We start from the raw sequence: 21,600 nt of genomic DNA, 5'->3' as shown, positions 1-21,600 counted from the left end.
TTAATAAATTTATAGTAGTATTTTCAAGTATTTTTAAAGCAGCATCTAATGCTGGGGGGAAACACTGATCCTGAGCAAAGCCTCTGGACATTTTTCTAGTCAGAATAGTAATGTGTGTTGTCTTCTTGTGTCTTGGGAAGAGCTTGAAAGGAATACAGACTTGTCTGCCACTGATAAAAATGTTGCTAACCTTATTCCTAAATAAGCTGCTTTCTGTTAACTAATCTCCCCCTTTCTCTGGTGTTGCTGATTTACTAGCTTATGGAGATAGAGGTACACATTTAAAATCTGAATTCTGTAGCATAATATTTTAGTTCATGTTAAAAAAAAAAAAAATCCCTCTGAGTTCCTTAAAGTTTCCTTCAAAGTAGTCATGTATTTCAAGACTGTGCTTGACAGGGCTGTAACCTAAGGCTCTGCTTTTGTCAGAAAGCTGGGCCAGCTGATCTCCAGGGGTCCTTTCCAATCTAGACTCTTCTAGGATTCTACTAGTCAGAGCACTGAGATTGCTTTCTGTCTAGATAGCACATTTCATCTGAGGACCCCAACACATTTATAACCATTTGTGAGTGTCGCAGTAGTCTCGAGATATAGATATTACACAGACTTTATTGTTGAAAAGCGTGAACACTACCTAGAATCTAAGTGATGAGTTCAGCTACATAACATTTTGGTAACACCATAATAAATCGCTCCATAATTGTTGGACTTCATCCTCCCTTTTAGAGATACTAAACTATGCTTCACTGACTGACGGTTGTTACTCAGGAACAATTTGAAATATGCTTATTCTAACACGAGAAAAGGCTAGTTTAAAGTAAGTAAAGGACAAAATAAAGGTAATCTGTAGATTTGTCGAATTGCAGATTTGTCTATGAGGAGATTAATTCATCTGAATCCTTTAGACAGGTGTGCATATAACTTACGCAGTTATATTGTAGCAAGAAGAGGCATGATTTTGGCACTGACAAATGTACAAAACATTTTAAAATGAAACTTAAGGAAAACTTACATATTTAGGATTTGATAAGTAATAGCAGATGCTGCTTTGCAGGAGTTTTAATTACTCTGCAGGTATTTTTAGATAAAAGATTGGTAATCAGTGTACAAAATATGGGTTTAATATAGCAGAAAATGTAATTATGATTTTATTATTCTGTTAATCTTATACAGTTGTATTTTCAAATTAGAAAAAATAAGAAATAGGTGGTGGATAATTTATTATTCAAAATCTTTAAGGAATGGATAGATCTTTATTTGTAAACTAGAAGTATTTTCTCCAGGGAGCAACTTTATTAAGAACACCTGGCACTTTGCAGTAAGTAAGTTAATAAACATCTTGGAACATTTACCTTTGAAAATTGTCTAGTCTACTAGACAACAGCAAACGATGTAGGCATGTGTTTTCTGTGAATATGGTCCAGTTGTATATGGTACAGTCTTTTCTTCCTTTAAAATGCAAAAACTCCAAAGCATAGTTACCTCATATGTTTTACAAAGTTCACTAGGAGTTTCTTTGCTTTTTACTTGAGAGGGGGAATATAGTTCACATTTACACATTCCTCTGGAATGTGGATTTTAAGTGATCTAACTCATATTTCTTAGTAGATCTTCTAAAAAGTCTGTTTGCATCAGAAACAGTCTTACTGTTTCTCAACCCTGCTGATAGATATCTTGGTTAATTTTGGTCAGTCATGAGACAAGAACAAACCTCCGCTTGTAGCCTTTGGAAAAGAAGAGGTTGTTAAGTGTATGCTCAGTAGTGGATCCAGTAGTGAACGTTACCAGTTTTTGGAGGAGAGCAGAATTTATATTCCTAGTATGTCTGTCTCGACTGCTAACTATACCAAATGTGTTCAGGGTGGACCTGGAACTGTGGGAGTACTGGGGTAGCTGTTCTGCACCCATCACAACAGGTATTCTGTTTGTGACAGGTTCTGGGACACTTTGGAGGCATTATTTATTTATGTTTTTGTAACAGACTTCTTTAAATACTCATGTAGTCACTGGAAGTGATTTTAAACTTTATGGATCGGATCTGCTTTAATAATATTTGCGTACAGATTTTTGGCTGTCTGTTTTTTAGAATTTCTCACAGCTTTTTCAGCTTCAGTTTCATCTCTCTCTGGTTTGTGCTTCTCTTCAGGATGAAAGCTCTATTTGCATATCATTACATAATAAATTGCATTCTACTCTGGTAGAGGGTTTTCTTTTGAAAGCTAGCTGAAATCGGAAATGCCTTTTCTTTACCATTTGACTGTCTCCTAACTGTAAACACCCTGTTGTAATACTTCCTTAATCCCACACTACTGTAGCAACTTACAAAATGATTTTTTGTTATGTTTTTCAGAAACTGATTTTTTTCAAGTGTACTACAACATTGCACATACGTTTTATGGATAATTTTAATATAAATGATAGTGGTGACTCACTGAAGAATCAGTATAAATTAGGAACTTATCAGGAAATTTACTGATGGAATATAGATATACCTATATTTGTGAGTTAAGGGACAATGCTGAACTACATTGTATTAATGGAAAAATGGAGTAGAATTGCCATGGTTTTTGCTAAATGGTTATTTTGTACTAGATAGCTAATTGGAAGAGATTGGCTTTCTCAAGATGACATAAAAGCTGGAATTTCCTAGTGTGGGAGCTTGTGAATGAATGGAGACTGGCTTGACTCCAGAGAAACGTTTAGTTCATAAAGGAGTTTCCAGAGGAATTTAAATCAAGTATTTCATGGTTATGCAGCTCATAGAAACATTAAGTTCATAAAGAAGAAACATTCAAAATTTTTCTCCTCATTCGTAATTTTATGCCTTGATGAGGTGTGCACATACTTGCGTGCCTTTGGCATCCATGTCATAAAATTAGAAAGCTTGTAGCAAGCTCCGGGGATAAAGACAACCACATGTCTCACGGAGCAATTGTATCCATGAGAATACAGGTTGTGTAAAATGAGCAGTGTGTGAGGAGAAACATCTCTAAGAACACTTGTAGTCATCATCCTGATGGTAGAGAAATGGGTATAAAAGGAGTCTGGTTTGCTGTGGATTGTAAGCTTTTCTCTCTGTAAGCCCAGCTGTAAGCTCCCCGTGGGGTTTAGCTGCCTGTGTTCCAAGGATCCACAGCTCTGATGTGGCCCAGCTGCACCACCTTGGCTCAGACTGCTGAGAGAGAACTGTGAGAAGGTCTATAGAAAGATAAAGGTAAAATTACAGATCTTTTAGAGAATTTAATTTTTTTTAAGACAGGACCATTAGTAGCTCAAGGATTCCAGAGGTGCAGCATGGAAAGTATAAAGTTCTGAAGTGGAAGAATAGGGAATCAAGTTGGATCTTGCCCGGAATTGTTGGGTCATCAGGTTAAGTTGTTAGTGTTGATGAAGCTGGTGGAAAATGGCAACTCGGCAGGATTCAAGGATCTGTCTCAGGGAGCCTTGAAGGCTGACCATTCCCCCCTGACTGGTGTCTGCCTGGCCAGCAAGGACTCTTTAATGTTTTGTCAGGATAGGGAACATATTCGTCCTCACTTGAGTATGTTAACCAATAATTGTTTTGCATTTTTGCGGTTTTGCAGTTATGTATATCCTCCTTGCAGCTTCTCTCAGTCCTTAACTAAAGATACCAAAACATGGTGACCCAAAAGAGGGGAGGTAACAGAATAATTGAATGGGGATTTCAGTATTGTAAGATTCTCTTTCTAGAATAAATAATTAAAATTAAATGAATTGAGGGTCGTGTTTTGTGCTTATCCGTGGCCTTAGGACTTGCTTTGGATGTGTAACGAGAGTGCTGTGTTAGACTTGTTCTAGTCCCTGAGAAATCTCCTTGAATGAAGTGGTATTTTAAACCTGGGCTGATGGTTCCGGTGTTATTAGTGCTTGAACAAATAGTAGAGTGGCACTTCAGGAGTGCAACAAAGCATCAGCTGTCAAGCTAGTAACACTGCTTTCTCCTATGAAGTCCCTTTGTAGGACCGTGACTTTGTTTTGCGGGGTGACTGAAGTGTGTTCACTGGATCTATCTGATTCAAGAAAAGAGAGTAAAACAGTTCCTATTGACGTGGAATGCCTGGACAGTCTGGATGAAAATGTCTTAGCTCAGGCTTCTGACTGTTTTAATTTTACTGAATGACTTGATTTACTGTGAGTTTGTATGGGGGTGGCTTCTAGTCAATTATCTACTTAATCTCTGCTATTAGAGATTAAGGCAATTCTGCCATCCTTTCTGCATTTTAAGTGTTTTAAGTACTTTTCAGACAGGTTACCCTTTCAATATTTAATTTCAGCTGTCTGTGCCTATACCACAGTTTGCTAGGGAAGTATTTTGATGCGTTATTACAGCATGCCTGCTATGTTGCTGTTTTTGTCCTCCTTATGCAACCCAAAGAGAAGGTACTGGGCTACATGATTCTTTGGAGTTTGGCTCGTGTTGTCATTCTTAAGTTGGTGAGGTACATTGAAGATCAGCAAAATACTATGGTCACTGAGGGTGAAAACCATAGTTCTTCAGAAGGAACTGTGCCTTTCATAGTAGTATCAGTGGGAACAGGATTTTGATCTCTGATCTTTCCCACCCAGTGGAAGGATATTGTCAGATGTAGCTCCTAGAACTGATGAGGTTTGAGAATACAGAATTGTACCTTCCCTCTTTAAATTCATCCCTATTTATTTAATTCTTATCCTTTTCTACAATAGGAAAATCTATTTGTTTTTTGTTAGCCTGTTTCCTTATCCTTGTCCCATAGGACATGAACTTCAGAAACTTTCATGTACCTAGGTCTTAGTTTTGCATTCATATCTGTACAAGATACCTAGGCATCCACAAAGATCCTCAGTACTTTGGGGGGGGGGGGGGTTCTAAAGTGCTAGCGTGTGCATGCAGTACTTTGCAGGTCTGGAACTTGATATTTAAAGGACTGTATCAAGGTTTAAAAAAAGTTAAAGTAAGAATGATTTGTGCTTTTTCTTGAGTGATGAGTGGTTTGAGATTAGTAGCGTGCTTCTTTTAAACAGACTGTGGAAGCAGTATACTGCCTGTTAAAATGAATGTGTCACTCTTAAATTTGTAATCAGTTACCATTTTACTTTTTATAGTCGTCTTCTCTGAGGAAGAGAGAGAGCAGCTGAGAAAATTCAAAAATAAAACTCATCTTCTGGATAAAAGAGCCCGTCATCACATATATCTCAGTCTAATTGATATCCTTCTGGCATATTGCTATGAAATCTGTGTCAATGAAGGTGACAAGAATGTAAGTAATTTTTAAAAAAAGCTTATTTCAAGAACCCAATGCCAGACTCTCTGTACTGTCATTTGAGAAACCTTTTAAAGTGAACTTACCCTTACCTCCAAACATTAAAAATGTGATGAGTAAATTAAAATGAAAGATTTTATATATCTGGATTAAACTATTGGGATACACTTAAGGATTATGATGATTTCTAAATACTTCTAGGCTATTCTTCTGGAGCAGCATTTTAGCTGTCGGAGAGAAGTGGTAGGAGATGCAGGAGATTCCAAACAATTCCTTTTGTGATTTGTTTTGTGGTGTGGCACGTCTTGATTGACCTAATAGAGATTTCATGAAGTTTCTGTTTTTAAATTGATGGTTCTTCCTTTTTCCTGGACAGTTCTGTATTAGATATGCTTATAATTAAAAAAAAAAAAAAAAAGTACTCAAAATAATCAAGTTTGCAGGACTGAGACAGAGTTTAGTGTCTATAAAAAGGCTGCCTTTGTATGCTTTTTAAGTTTTTAAAACTTGTCTGCTGAATATGGAAAAAGTTTCCTGAAGCATTGGAGCATTCTGGAAACTATGGTGAAGCATTTAAAAACTTAAGATTGATGCTTTTTTTTTCTCCCCCCTCAAAAGAAGTCACAATTCAGAGTTTTCTTTTTCATGGTGTCTCAAGAGCTGGAGGGAACTGGGAAGATAGGCAAACACCAGAACACTGAAAAAGAAAACCTGGCTTAAAGCTATCTCCTCCATAAGACAGCAGCCAACCTTATTTTGTGCTGTATATCCTAGGCTTTTTAGAGGATGTAAAGAATTAAGAAAATAGTGGAAGTTTAGTATGGAGCCTAGGTAACAAGATTCTGTGCTGTTCTGTGGAAAACTTGCGTTTTAAAAATGGAGCTGCTTCCCAGATATGGCTTTGTTCCTAGCATCTCCTCTGCTGATGCTAACTGTGGATGTTTTTTCTATGCTTTTAATCAAAATATTGGAATAGATAATCAAAAGCATTCTCTCCTTATCAGGCAGAGTTGTGAGACATGGATTTTAGAATTGCAGGCAGACGCGTGCAGACCTGCCTATTCAACAGAATAATCATAGGACTGCTGTTGTATTGCTTCATATTGTTAATTTGCTGCACAAAATCACAAATATGTGAGGATCTTTATGTACAAAAATGTTGTTGATCCTTGCAATAGCCTTATAGTATATGTGAAAGCACGCTGCTTTTTTTAATAGGAGAACCAAGACTTTCAGGCCACACAGATCTTTATTAGAGCCAGGATTATAGATCAAGGCTTCCTGGCTTTTAGCCCTAATCATCCCGCTAGACCACACTACCTCACAAATCCTATGAATCTGTCACATTTTAAGAATAATGATGTTTTACATGCACTGCTGGCTTTAGGACCCTCTCTGAAAGCCAAAAGTCTTGGGCTGTTTTCACAAAACAAGGCATTTTAGCTTGAACTGTTGATTCACTAGGCAGATTCAAGTTTCTTTTGCTTGGTGAAAAGTGTGTTGAGGGACAGAATTCTTCCAATGCAGTTTTTCCTGTGATTGCTGTCCTATTTTAAAGGCTTTGTGCTTAGGCTAGTTATCCCCAGTATGGAAACGCATTTCAGTTTATTAATATACTGTGTTACAGTATCATTGAAATGGCCACAGGACAGCATTAAAATGCATGTAATGTAATTATTGTTTCATATTCACATAGGTTCTTAAATTACTGCCGGAATGTTATCTTAAATAGTTTGCCAGCAGTCCTGAACATTGAATTAAATAATACTTGCTTTATGTTTTTCCTCTCTTAAAATCAGGTTGAATCATCTTGGAACGTCAGGAAACTGAGTGCAACACTGTGCTGGCTGGAAGTAAGTTAAAACTTAAGTACTGCATTATATATTTGCTTTATTATTTATTCTTGGAACTGCATGTTGGTTTTGTTGAAAGGTTGCTCTTTCAATAATGAAGATGAATTAAGTGTTTGTTGTATATTTAATAAACATCACAAGAAATTGATCAGGACTTTTGGGTTCCCAGCTCCTAGTGGCCCCGGGAGGCTAGAATATGACCTCTGGTACATCTTTTTGGTGCTGGACCTTGTTCTGGCCCATTGTTGAAAAGCTAAGGACGGGCACTACCTAAAAGCTGCTTATCTGCACGCTGTCCTAGCTCCTGGGTTTCATTCACAAGTCCTGCCCTTTATGTAGGGGGTAACGGTGTTTACGCCTCCCATACCTCTGAAGTATGTGTATGCATCTACATAACTAGGGTAAAAAAATACTGATACAGCCCTCTAGATCTTTGGCCAGAAGTCATAAATATCATCCCATTTAACTGGCTAAAGCAGTACTGAATGTTAAAATAGTTGCTGAACAGCAAAACAACTTAAAAACTGGCAAGGGGCTTTATCAGGCAGCTGTTTTTAGAAAGGATGAATATAATTGTTTTTTCTGTTCTATCGAGGTTCTCATACCTTCGGACATCAAATACAGTATGTGTTGAACACATGCTATCTTAAAGCTGTTCTGCAGTTCCATCTTCATGTTTTCTTGACCGATGTGGCTGGGTGTAGGTTTTTGACTTTTTTTGGATTAGTTGATCAGACTGCATCTTCTGTCAAAGGAAGAAGTTATGCTGTGAGAAGGTTGGAAGAAAGAACAAACAGAATGAGGGTTTTTCACGTAAAAAAACCCAGTATCTCACACATCCATAATGATGAAAAATCTCTTTAATCAATTAATAAGTTCAAAACAAATTTTAAATGTATAGATGAAAAACATGTTTTCTTCTGCAAGAAGCTCTCATCTTGCAGAGACCTTAACAGAAAACACAGATACTGAATGTCAGATATGTTAACAAAGCTGATATGATTTGCAAAGCTTGTAATCCATAAAGGGCATAATGAGCAGAAATTGTAATTTCTTAGTGTTAGATATTGCCCAGTGGGACCTAGTGAGCTCGGTATCCTTTAAATGCTACTTCAGATGCATGTTTTAGTAATGACTTTTGAAGATGTTGGGCTTTGATAAAGAAGTTTGTTGCCCCCTTCTGGGGATTTTTGCTGCTAAGCTTTTTTCCAGACTTTCTAGATCAACATTCTGCACTTCTGGCTTGCTTTTTTTTTTCTAGGATGCAAATTGGGTGGCTTCTGGCTTCTTCTCCAGCTGCTCCAGAGCTGGGAAGCCCAGAAGTAACTGCAAACTCCAGTGACAGAAGAATGAAAGTTTTTTGAACTGAACGACTGCTTTATTTCCCATATCATGGAAATGCTGAATTCCATAACCTTTTAGGAAAAATACCCCTGTTCTGTAACTGTAAAATTGCTGTGTCATTAGGGCTCTAATGACTGTGTGACCTGTCACGACTCTAATTGCTTTTGTTTCAGGTTTCTTGCAGAGTCAGTCAGTGGACATGCATGTTGCTTTACCCCTCATTTCTTCTCAGGGTTGTTTTTGCATCCATATTTGTTTAGTTGCTGCCAGCCCTTTGAAGCCAACATAGAATAAAGGGAAGAAACTGAATTCCTTTTTTCTCTGTGCGCTTTCAAATTGTTTACTGAGAAGCACATAGGCCTGTGTAATGAAGTTGTTACACACCTGGGGTTGGAATGGACTTAACTTGGCCTTTAGATCATTATTTCCCATGATGGCAACAAGTTAGAAAGGACTCTCCCTCTCTCATTCCTTAAGTTACTGAGCCATGTTGCAGTTTGCAGGATCAAATATTAAATTTCTGACAGGATTTTTGGGTCCAACCCCACAAACATTTCTAGTGGTGGTGAAGGTTGTATTTAGTTGTTGAAAACTAGTTTTTATAAATTAGTTCATTTTTTACTTGTTTCTGGTTGAATGCTCTGCAGTAGCAAGTCTTGAAGGAGTGCAGTTAAAATGCAGTGATTGCCTTTGCTCTTGAATTTTTCAGATCCATATCCTAACATAGTGAAGGAGTTTTCTGTGTGTGAGCTTATCCTATAATGTAGCAGCTCTTGGCACAGCTTCTGCCAACAGTATACTTCACACCCAGAAAATTCAGTCTCCTGGCACCAAGCTGTTAATAACTATATCTGTTATATAAACCATGTAGAGGCGGGTGTTTTCATCAATCAGTAAACAAAACTGCCTCAGCTGTGGTTTGTTTGAACTGTCTGCCATTTTGCTGTGCATGACATGTACGCACCTTAGAGTCTAAATATTAAATAACAAAATATAAATGATTAAAACATCAGCAATCCATTAAAATGAAAAATGGGTTGAGGTAGTCATGAAATGTGAAAAAGTGCTGGTTTTCAGCAAAACGTTTTTATTTAATTTTAATAAATTGAGAATTCAAGATGTATTCAAATAAAAACACATTTCATAAATGGACTATTTTGTCTTTTGAAAAGTGAATGCTGGAGAGTAAATCACTCTGTTAAGAGATTCTTTAACCCACTGGTGCCTCTGGCCAGAGTAAATTAGAGGTCTTCCTCGCTCATAAAGGAGGACAATGAACTGCTTTCCCTAGGGAGATACATTTATCCCTGTCTCAAATATCTGCAATGTCCATGAAAGGCAGTCGTGTATCATTTTTAAAGATCTTATATGTACACATGTATTCTGTTAATATCATATGTTTTTAATTTTTATTTATTTTTAAAAGGCTTTTTATAGCTTCCCTTTAATATATATATAATAATATGGGGCAGATGTAATTCATTGCTCTGTTCTAAAGAATGGTGGAGTCTTGAGTTAGATGTTTTATTCTAATGTTTGCTAAATTCTTTTTTTAATTCAAAACCACTAAAATATAAATATATTGGACTTCTGTTATCCTGCCATGCAAGCTAAATATGCAGGGTCTTGTTTCTGTTTAAGATTAGCATGTTGATTTTCAAATCTATTGAAATACAGGTTTTAGACATAGTATATAAAAAGGGCTTTTCAATCTATGCTGTTATGACTTTTCCTGAATAAATATTTTCTGTATCAAAAGGTACACACTAATTCATATTTTTTTTATTTATACATGCAGAGTTTCACTAGTATTCATGATGTCCTGGTATCTTTTGGAAGAAGAGTTTTATGCTATCCCCTGTACAGACATTTCAGATTAGTGACACGTGCCATCGATGATACAGTCATGATACTGCAACTAGGTAAGTTTTTTAGGGGTTGAAAATGATACTTGCAGAGCTGCATGTAATTCAGAGAGTCCACGCAAAAGAAGAATTATGAATGTCTCATCTTTAGAAAAACCTTTGATCAGATCTTGTATCTTAATAAATGGAGATAGTCCACCCATCATGTATAAAGCCCTTAGGGAAAAGGTCTTCAGAGTTTAGTTTAGTATATGTGTTTGCAAGTTGTTGGTTTCTAATGTATCCTTGTTTATACTGTATATGTATGTCTGTAAAGAGATTTTCTGTTGGAAAAGAACACTTTAATGATGCTTTTGTTATGGTAGGTTAGATACTATAATTGTATTAGGCCCCTTTAAAAGTAAATTTAATTTTTGTTTCTGGTACATTTAAGTTGTATTTCAAAGCAGGAGAGTTATAGTAGGGGTTCTGTGGTTTCCGTAGTTCCCTGTGTGCTCCTTAATTACGTGACTGAAGCCCATTATCAGAAATGCTTCCAGTCTCTTTTAACTTCCATGGTTTGTCTCCATTTAAGGGTGTGTGTGTATGTATAGTTTTTTTTGTTTGTTTTTTGTTTTTTTAAGCATCTGCTACAGTTGTTCCAACTGTTCTGTCTAGTTAAGTTCTGCTCATCTTGATTTTGGCGTCTTTTCCTGGAATGCACATGTATGCCCCCAAATCTGGGCAGCTTTCCTCCGAAGTCTTACCCTTTGGAAGAACTATTCTTTTAATTTAACCATTGTTATTGTTGTTAGGATTTTGACAGAACGGAAGTTTACCTTACTGTTAAGTTCTCACTTTTCTTGCTAGTTTCTTTGCCCATAATTAAACCTGTTTTTTTTTCCTGATTTGAGCCAATCCATTAATTATGTTTTTCCTGTTTATAATAATTGTATTAGACATCTAACTCTCAGTACCTAAACTGTTCTTTTGTGTATGCCATTTTAGGATTGCCATACAGAATCACACATGTTAAGGAACTGTTTGGAAGGCAAGGGGTAGTTTTGTGGCTCATGGGCAGACTGTTACTGTTTTTTGTAGGATTAAGTGGGAAATGATTGAGGTGACTGTCTGGTAAGTCCAGTGGTGGTCGGAGAAGAATAGAAATCCTGAATCGCTATGAGATCGTGGCTTAAGATCTAAGGGAAGCCAATATTTACTAAAGGATTGATGAGAGCTCTTTAGAGCAGTAAAGTGAATGAAACCTAACTTACATAACTTACAGTTTTTTCAGTGGCCCCTAAAGTCCTGCAGTAAGTTTCACAAATGGAAAGCATCAAAATAATTTGTTTTGCATCCCTGACTTTCTGTATCATTGTTCTGTCATAGGAGCAAAGTTCAAAATCCCTGACTTGTGCATGTTACCTTAGTTCTACCACACTGACAATTTCTATTTATTTAAAACTGAACAATAAAAAGAAAAAAAAAACCTACACTACATATTTGTAGCTTTTTGTTTAATGTTCAGGAGTGGAGCTGTCATCTTCTTAATGACTGTTAATAAGTCTTTCAGCAGCAGCATTCTACGTTCCTGGTTTATCCCAGACTGCTTTCACATAGCAGTGTACAAATGTTTGGAAGTATGGTCGTTTCAGCTTCAGTTGTGCAGGTTTGCATAATTGTACTTATAAGTTGGGCTGTTAAAGTTACTTACAAGTTTGCTATTTATTGTAAGTTACTGCTTTCAGAAAAAACATCCTCAATGTTGGACTTTTTTCTAGCAGAAGAAACACTGAGAAGCAACACTTTATTAATGGTTTATTTTCAATGTTTGTGAGCTGGAAGATTAAAAAATGCACAGAAATTGCAATACTACTCTGTCCTACTGCACGAAAGTATTGATGTCTGAAAATACCGTTTGTTATAACAGTCAAGTAGTGAAGTTTTAGGGGGAAAATCTGTGCTGTTATCTCCACTGGGCTTATGCAGCTTTTCACAAGTGTGGAAACATAAAATTCTGGTAATAAAAGTAAAATCATACAGTTCTGTCAGCCTTTTAGAATTGTTTAAGAGGATAGTATATCAGGGGGTATGCTGTGTGCTTTTTCTTTAAATTTTATAGTGCAAAAATGGTATTACAGGATGAACATTCAATGACCTAACAAAAATATTTTGAAGTTTGGTAAGAGAGATGACATCTACAGTAACTTTCTGTATCTTCCTGCTTTGGACGTGTGGCCTGCAGCTCTTGCCTCGTTACCCGCTTCTTCCAAACCACTAGGGCTGAAGCAGTAGTTGAGTATGGGCTCTCTGTATCACCCATGGTGATCGTGCCCAACAGCAAAGCCCCTGGAGGGCTAGTTTGGGTATGCTAAATAATCCTGTAGTGGGACAGGAGATGGGCTAACTGTAGTTCTGACCTCAGTGACATGCATAAAAATTACTGCTGTAAGCTTTAAAAGAAATTCAACTTTATTTAAAGATATATCCTCTTATTCTGTGTTTTGGAATTCACCCGTGGGGTAAAGTATACATATAAAATGTCTTTCTGTTTCAAAGCTTTTTTGTAGCAATATACTCTCTGTAGTCTTGAAAGGGAACTGAAAGACAGAAACATGGTTTCATTTGCGGAATTTCTTCCAATGTTGATTTATAGTAACATTATTTTAACAAGGAAAACTTTTCCTCCATAATGTGATGTGCAGGGTGCGTCAATAACCAAAAGAGCAGCAGACTTCAGTTGTAAGTCCTAACATTTAAGTTTTGTTTCCTAATGTTTGTTTAATTTACAAAAACTTCTAGTGTTTTTATGGTACCCAGTGGTAAGTGAATAGGTGGGGAAAATCCATGAATTTGGGGAGGGCGAAGAGAGTAGAAGTGCAGCAGACTACATGTGTAATATACACATGTATACATGTGTATACTGCATGCACACATGTATGTGTTCTTTATAAGAGTACAGTTACTTAACTAAGATAACAGAACCCTCATAAAGAAACCAAGAACAGTTTGCAGAATCTAATTTGTCCTCGTGCCGCTAAGTCCATTCGTAATCCTCGCTTCCCTCTTTATAACATTGCATTCATTTCCAGGCTGTCTGACGTGAGCTGACACAAATGCCTTGAATTGAACCACTAGCGAGTGAGGAACTCTGCTCTTAATGATCAGCTTTTTGGTGGGGAAAATGTATGGGCCTGCGTGTATGAAATGCATTGTATGCTTCTGTGTAAATAATGGTAAATGTTTATAAGGTGTTAGTTCGCTCTCCTTTAAGTCACTGAACAGTAAGTCTTGTAGTTTGTAGACCTGGAATAGTTCAAAATGTTTGCAAGAAGTGCAGAACACTCGTATTACAGTCTGGTCCAAAGTATCGAGAGGAGGTAGGCTTATGTCATGTAATTACTGAGCTATTTAAGTCTTCTAGCATCTTAATACCTAATGATTTACAAGCAGTGGAATAAGTTTAAAAAATGCAGTAGATCTGGTTTCATTCAGCTGCATTCTGTGCATGTCTGCGGCTGTGCTGGTTGCCTGGGAAACTAGTGCAGGATGGTGTGACTGGCTGCGTTGGCAGAGCTGCCGGTGGATCTTCAAGATGCTGGAATAGCACACACAAGCCTCAAAAAAAGGGAATGCATGCCCATTTCAATTGGAATCCTTATTAGGAGAAAGGAAGGCCCTATCTTCAGTATTAGCCATGATAATCTCTTGGTGCTACCTGGGAAAGGGGCAAAAAATATGTTAATTTCTTCATGTGGGCATTAATCTATTGGAGGGGCATTAGAAAGTTAGCAGGGCAGTGATATGAGTAATCATAGTTAATATTGACTGAAAATTCTGGGTTTTGTGCCCCAGATTAGCCTTAGCAATTATGGAATTTGTGTGGCGTGAAAAGCATGGAATTCTTTAACCAACTACCAAAGTATTGGGAAAAAGTGCAAAATGATGTCTAGCTAATCAGAAGGGGGAAAAATGTTTCTCTATCTTTAAAAGAAATGGATTTGCACATTGTGCTTATGCTGCCAAGGCACACTTGTTCAATCAAATATTTCCTCCTTCAAATTTCATTGGAAGTCTAGCTAAGCTTTTGGAGAATTTCAGTTTTTACAAAGTACATAGCAAAATGTAGCATGAAAAAACATAGTAGTCGTAGATAGCATTAAGTAGTCATTCTAGTTGCTGGAAATGATGCCTTACCAACCTGGTTTGGCATTGTATTTTAATGTACATGAGATGCACACAGGCAAAAATGACTGTCAACTGATAGATAGCAAATTCAATTAAATAGTATCAAAGAACTATTCCTTGTCATGTGGATGCAAGAAGATGGGTGTTTAACTTCAAGGAAGAATTGGTTGTAGTTGACTTCATCCTGATTTAAGGTCTCTTTCAGGATGCTAGCAAGAGAAGCTGAGACCTAGTATAATGGAATGTTTGGATAATAAAGTCAGGGTATTTTGCATGTAATTCAGTCCAAGTATGTTGATATCTGTTTATTAATGATGTTTTCAAACCCTTAGCTGCAAATTTGAAACTTCATGTACCCGAACAGGTATACTCTTAACAAAGCATAAAATGGGAAAGATTTAATAAACAGCTATTAGGAAAGTAATTACTATTCAAAAAATTTTCATTGCAACTTTTCAAAAACTAACAAAATTAAGGGAATGAATATTCAGCTTTTAAAAAGTTGAAGTTTTCCAAACTAATGAGCATGGTAAAGCTATTTAGTGAGAATTCTTATGGGATTGAATTGTTATGTCAAGTTATTTGTGAGCTTGCTTTAAAAATATTATCACTGTTGATGGATCATTTTCAAAGTACAGGATACTGTGTTTTTAAGCTATTTAATGATCTTATATGTTGTTGAAACTTTTTTGAATTAACACTTGCTGTCAAAGTGTTAGTTATAAGACAAATGCATTAAGCTAATTAATGTTAAGGTCCTTAGCAAACTTGCTCATATTCTTCTGTTTTAATGATCTGTAATATTTAAAATACTTCTTCAACAAAACTGTTCAGACTTCAGCATTGTCATCTAGGATATCTGATGTATTTGTTTACTTGTTCTTTGGATAGGCTTAAACTGCTGAATGGTGATTCAGTGGTATGTACCAGCTAAAATACTCCTTCCAACAAAAGGTGTATACTGCGTTTGGCAGATGAGTAACAGAAAAATTTGCTAGATGTAGTTTTTATGTAAATATCCGAAGCGCACTTTCAATAGACCTGTAGTAAATAAGTGGTGTGGGCTGTTTGGTGTTTACTGCTGTTGTGTTACCATTGTGTAATACTGATATGCAAGCCATCTTTTATGAGCTGCTAATAAAGAGAAAACCCATTTGTGCTCTTTTCTGTGATGTTGAATGTGCTTTGCCTTCTAACTAACTGACTCTGATAGATGTATGAATAAAAAATTATGTATAAAAACAGGTAGTACTGTCATCCAGCAGGATCAGTTATTACCAGAAAGTTTTCATTTAAAAGTCAGTAAGAGTTCTTTACTTGATTTTTAACAGGGTGGTGACTCTGGCAACACTTTTTGTTTTACTTTACTTTCTATAGACTCTCCAGAAGGGCTCAGAGGTGGGTGGTTGATTGACTGAGCTTGCCATCAAATTGTAAAATATATTATTGCAAAATATTTTTTTTACCAATAAGAATACTAGAAGACTTAAAAGCTTTAAAAAAGAACAAAAATTGTATTATTAACATGAAAAATGACTTCACATTTGACTTTTTAGAGAGGCTAAAGTTAATTTGTATTCACTTTGGTGGTTGCTGTAAAGATATGGCAAGTGGATTTTTTTCTGCATTTAAGTAGTCTTGGGATTAGATTATGTCTCAGTCTGCCTAGGTATTGCTGAAAGCATGGGGGAGTTGTGACAAATAGTCCTACTATATTCAATCTCATGTTATTCTTAAATCTTCTTTTTAATGAGGGATGGTAAAGTTAAGCTTATTTCTCTAGATAAATACTCCTGCTTCTTGCAAACAAGTGGAAAAATATATACAAGTCTCTGTGGGGGGGAAGAAGAAAACAATGTAGAATGATGAGGTTTGTTAACTTCTTTTACTTCCAGATACTCAGTACCAATGCCAGTGTGGCTGGATGATGGTGTCAGATCATTGTGTTACTGTATCAAAAGACAGATACAAAGCTGGGGTTGAGTTGTATCATTTTCTGAACTAATTTGTGGAAAGAGGAATGGATTTCTGAAACTATATAGAATTGAAATTGTGGGCTATTCTCTGCCAGCTGTCATAGCAATGAACTCCAGCAGAATCCAGTGATCTGCAGACATGTGCTCTGACTTTTATGACTTATGCCTCGTGCTCAGGCTCCGTCCTTCTTTTCCTCCTGAGTTGCAACTTTTTATCCTCTCCCCAACAGCAGAGATTTTTGAATGGCAGGAAAAGAAAATCCCATTGTCCCAGAAAAACAATGGGTTGGTACTTAGTTCTGATAGCCTATCTTGCAGCATACCCAATTTCAAAATAGTTGTTATCCTCCTTTACCTCCAATGCAGATCCTTATACCGAAAGTTAAAGAGAGTGTATTGGAGTCTGACTCATATACTTCTGTGGTCTAAATCTTAAATTTTAGTAGCTTAGAAAATAAGTATTTTTGGTCCTCTTACAAAAAAATCTTGTGCATGCTTTGAAGTATAACTAGTTGTTTTTTAAATAATAGCATCTGTACATGAAAAGCAGTATATTTATTGATCAGCATAACACAGAGGTATAACTTTACATTATGAGGTAAGTACGTTTAGAGTGCTATTTTCATTTGTTTGAAGAAATCAAAATGAATTGCATATGTCATTGTATTATTTGTTTGCCTTGTTAAAATATAAATACAAAAGATAAGCAAAACTGACTTTAAAATAGATCACTTGTTTTCCTGAGATTATCACCAAAAGCTTCTTATGCGTATTCTTTATTGCCCCTGTACATGAGAGTGCTTGACTCTTTATGCTACGTGGAGAAAACGAAATTGGTTATACTTGGTGTGTCTTCATAGCCTGTTCCATGGCTTTCTTAACTTGAGTATACAGTTGTGTTTTAAAAATGAGAATTTTAGGGCTACAAAACAGGTGAGATTTAAAACTAGCACACTGTAGGTTTGCTTTAACAGACAGCCTTTCAGTGAGTTATACTGACATAACTGCCAAAAAAGCCCCCAACCTGTTTATCCTCCAGCTTCAGTTCTCCGATCCAGCTCGGTGTGTGGTTTCACAAATGCCCGCGCTAGCCCATTGCAAAGACACGCGGAGGAACGGCCTGTGGAAAAGGTGGGGGCGAGGGGCTCAGCAAAGCATCCTTCAGCCGGTGTATGGAGTGCTGCTGCTGCGTACGTAACCGCAGCCTTGCAGCCTGAAAGATAGCACCAGATGTCTACTAAAGACTGAAATAGATCTCCAAAGATGGAACTTGCAATTTAGAATTTCACAGAAATTGGTTAAGAGTCATCTATGTTTTATGGACACCCTCCATTAAGGCTTAAATAGTGTTCGTTACTCAGCTCTTGTTTTTAATTCCTGTGATTGACTGCTTGATGCAGTTTTGCGTAAGGAATTCTTATTTATAAATGGCATTTTAAAAGATGCATATTCTGAAAGCAGAAATCAAAATTGCAGCCTCTCTGATTAGAGCCCCATGAAATGAGTATAATCTAAAATTTTAACTTGTGAAGAAAGACTACTTTCTATTGAGAATTAACGTTATAGTCACTGATTTACATTTTTACTTGGCAGGTGAGTAGCAACAGTGGATATTGTAAATGGTTCAGGCTGGGAGCTTGACAGCTAGAACCAAAAAATTACCTGAATTTTAATTCCACATATCATTGCTTTCTAGAAGAGCATGCTTTGTAGTCAGAATAGTCTAGTTTGACAAGCTTAGCTTGGCAAGTGTTGATGGCCATGGAATCTATAAGTTTCTCAGTTATATATGAGGCTTTGTTTTCATTTGCATTCTTTCTTGCCTTCTGTTCAATTGCTTCTCTTCCAGATCAGTGTTTTTCAGTTGTTTGCCATTGCTTTTTACTGTCCAAATTCTTTCTCCTTGTTGCAATCTTCCATACCCTTTCAATTGCATTCTGTCTATAGTTTTTCAGCATCTAAGTACTTAAAAACAAACAAACAAAAATCTTGTGCTTGAACAGCAGGGGGAGTCCTGATTTTTTTTTTTTCTTTTTCTTTAGTCTGTAAAATGTAACTTCATCCGTGTTCAGGTTTCATAGCCTTGGAGGAGCCAGTCTCTTGGGAGGGGGTTATTAGATTCCATTTGCAGTAGTGGCTGTTTTTATTTGAATTTTTTTCCCCCTCTGTTTAACAGTGGAGGTTTTTTTTTTTTTTTTTTTTTTTTTTTTTTGTATGTTCCAGCACTTAACCCTTTAGTAGCTTTGATTAGAAAACTAAACGAGAAGATGCCAGCTAACGGGAAGTTTTTCTGATGAGTTCTCCTCATAAGGAATGATTGTATATGAAGAAAATTAAACTGACTACAGAATGGTTTCTGATTGTAGAATGAGAAAACACTCAGTTTGATCTTTCACTGCATTTATCAACAGCATGTAAAATTTGGCCTTTTTAAGCCTGAAATGAGCTTTTCTTTCTGGGGGCCCAACCTGCCTAGTTATTCCATAACAAACAGTGGTAGGAAGTGATCCGCAAAATTTAAGGTGATGGTTAGATGTTAGGGAGTGGTATCGCTTATGTTGGCTTGCAGTTGCTGTGGCTTCTCCCGCGCGGTTGATCCTGTTGTGGACTGTGTGTTCCCAACTTTGTGTTTTTCTGGCATGGGTATTTGTGTAGGCATATGGAGTTACAACCTTTGTCTTTTTCACAGAGGGCATGCGGGAGGCATGCAGGATTTTTCTGAGGCTGTGAATCAACTTAAAGTTACAAGATCATTGTAAATAGCATGATTATCAACCTCAAAGGTGAGATGATGATAAAGATTAGCCATTATTTCTAATGAATTACAAAAATCAAAATCTCTTTCCAGGAAAAGGTGCAGTTTTGAAGTGTCTGCTGGACATTCACAAGATTTTTAGGGAGAATGACCCTTCCTACATCCTTAATGATCTCTTCATTACAGACTATTGCATCTGGATTCAAAAAATCAAGTAAGTTCTTAATTGATTATTGATATGAGAATATTTTAGCGCACTTTATCTATGAATAGCTGTCAAGAAGTTCAAAAGAAATGCTGTATCCCATAAGTGGAAATGTGTTCAATCTTTTCATTTCATAAATATGGCTATTTAGCTATTTATATAACATAAGAGAAAATATTCATTGTGATTTTTTACACAGTAACATCACTGGAGAAGGGAAGAATTGCTTTTTAGATAAAATTGTGAATTTTCATTGATTATATTCATCTTTGGGGTGACGGGGGCAGGGAATAATATAGTAGAACAACTTTATGGGAATATTTGTTGCACTGCAATGTTTCCTAGGAACAGAAATGATTATATAGCACTTATGTAACATTTGGAAAAAAGTTGGGGACAACTTCCAATTCAAGGTTGAATCAACAACTTTGAATTCCAGTCTGAGGCACCTGCAAACCATTTACATCTGTGTGGAGCAGTTGGTTTATTGGCTATAGCAGTTGTACCAATTGATTGTAACACTGGAATAAGTGTCACGCATACCTGTCTGCTGTTGCTCCTGCAGTTGCTTGCCAGCTCGCTCTCCCTGGTGATAAGCTTGGGCTTCCACTTCTGTTGAGAGGAAGTGGTGACTCTGCCACTTCTAGACTAAGTCCCTACACTTCACCACTTCTGTGTCTCACCTGTGCTCTTTTAATAGAGTCAGTGTGGCTTTGCTTAACTTCAAGAGCCCTGTGTCTTGGGAAGCTTGCAACCAGACTGATTAGAGTAATGGCATGCTTCAGTCACTTAAACAAAAGCATGTGTAGAAAAACAATGAGAAATGGATTAAATGAACAAAGGAAGCTGCATGTTCAAATCTTACTAAACTTTATACTATTCTTGACAGATTTTTGTCTTTCATACTACCCACAAATGTGTATGGGATGCATGCAATAATCTAAGAAGTAATACAGACCTTCCTGTTTGTTGCAGAGAACCCAGCTGATTAGGTACAGGTTCTGTGATTTTTGCGCTATTTTTTTTTTTCCTTTTTCCCCAAAATGAGTATTGAGTTTGCAAGGGTTCACCTTGTCCCCTACCTTTTCCTGTAAAATTTTGCTGCCTAAAACCTACTGAAATGTGAGACACTTGCATAAGTTCTTCATTCGCTTCAGAAAGCCATGGAATGATCATGGCAGCAAAATGTTGTGCCTGAATGTTAAAACTGTTCTCTAAAGAGCAAGGCCTTCTTGATATAAATGGAAAAGTGACATTGCCATGTTTGATGATATAGCAATATATAGACTCATAAAGCAATGGTTAAAAATAGTCTTTGCATTTCAGTCCACAATTTAACAAGAGATTTCTGAGGAAAAAATAACTTCTGAATGCACGAGACACAAGAAGTAATGGAGGGATATAGAAGGAACTTGGTAATGATCAGAACAGGAAATATGAAAGAGAATTGAGCCAACTTAAATAGGCTGCTATTGCATAATGGCTTATCTCTGAGTTCGAGTGATAAAAAAAATATGGAAGCATGTTTAAGACTTGACCTTACCAGTACTTCTCAGATTATTAAAGGCCTTTAGTTCACAGCTGCTTATTACTTGTTCTAGGTAATGTTGATTCTTATTCTTCTCTGTATGTTTACAATGATTATATTCTTACAGGTCAAAATGCACGAAAAGTCCTAAAGCAACTACAGCTTTTCATTCATGAAACCTGCTTAGTTTACAGTAACAGCCAGTTCATTCTAAACTTTCATTCTTTGAGGGAGGCCTCTCACCTACTGCCTTAAATACAGGTGTGGGGAAATTCATATGCAGGTTGAAATCAAGTTGGAAAAAGTACAGTAAATGAAGAAGAAAGTTATTTCATGCATCTTTCTTGAAAAAAACAGTCATAAAAGACTATCACTGCTGTCCATATCAGTGAATATAATGTCTAGCAAGCCAGTTATAGAAACCAAGACTTTCTTTAAATACAGAAGAGGAAAATGTATGGTAGATGTGACTGAAACATTAACACATTTACTCCATTCCAGACGCATACATTAGATACCAGTTAAGCAGAACTGACAGCCTCTGGAAAGAAGGTAATTAAGCTATCTTGTTGTCATAATGACATGGCACAATAGTTGTCTGTCATTAGGAGAACAAGACAAAGAGGAACTGCAGAAAGCATCTCCT

At 36.6% G+C, this 21,600-nt stretch overlaps 1 protein-coding gene across 4 annotated transcripts in view; it reads left to right on the top strand.

Moving 5' to 3' along the window:
* Positions 1–21,600, top strand: part of SHQ1 (SHQ1, H/ACA ribonucleoprotein assembly factor) — a 66,389-nt gene that overhangs the window by 14,842 nt on the left and 29,947 nt on the right. For all 4 annotated transcript variants that reach the window (XM_064519208.1, XM_026110422.2, XM_026110405.2 and 1 more), the window contains 4 exons: positions 5,104–5,258; positions 7,061–7,114; positions 10,257–10,380; positions 19,315–19,435. In XM_064519208.1, coding sequence (XP_064375278.1) covers positions 5,104–5,258; positions 7,061–7,114; positions 10,257–10,380; positions 19,315–19,435 — 454 coding nt within the window. The remainder of the gene's footprint in view (positions 1–5,103; positions 5,259–7,060; positions 7,115–10,256; positions 10,381–19,314; positions 19,436–21,600) is intronic.

The sequence above is a fragment of the Dromaius novaehollandiae genome, chromosome 12, assembly GCF_036370855.1.
Source record: "Dromaius novaehollandiae isolate bDroNov1 chromosome 12, bDroNov1.hap1, whole genome shotgun sequence".
In the NCBI taxonomy this organism is placed as follows: Eukaryota; Metazoa; Chordata; class Aves; order Casuariiformes; family Dromaiidae; genus Dromaius; species Dromaius novaehollandiae.
This window is presented reverse-complemented; position numbering and strand designations above follow the sequence as displayed.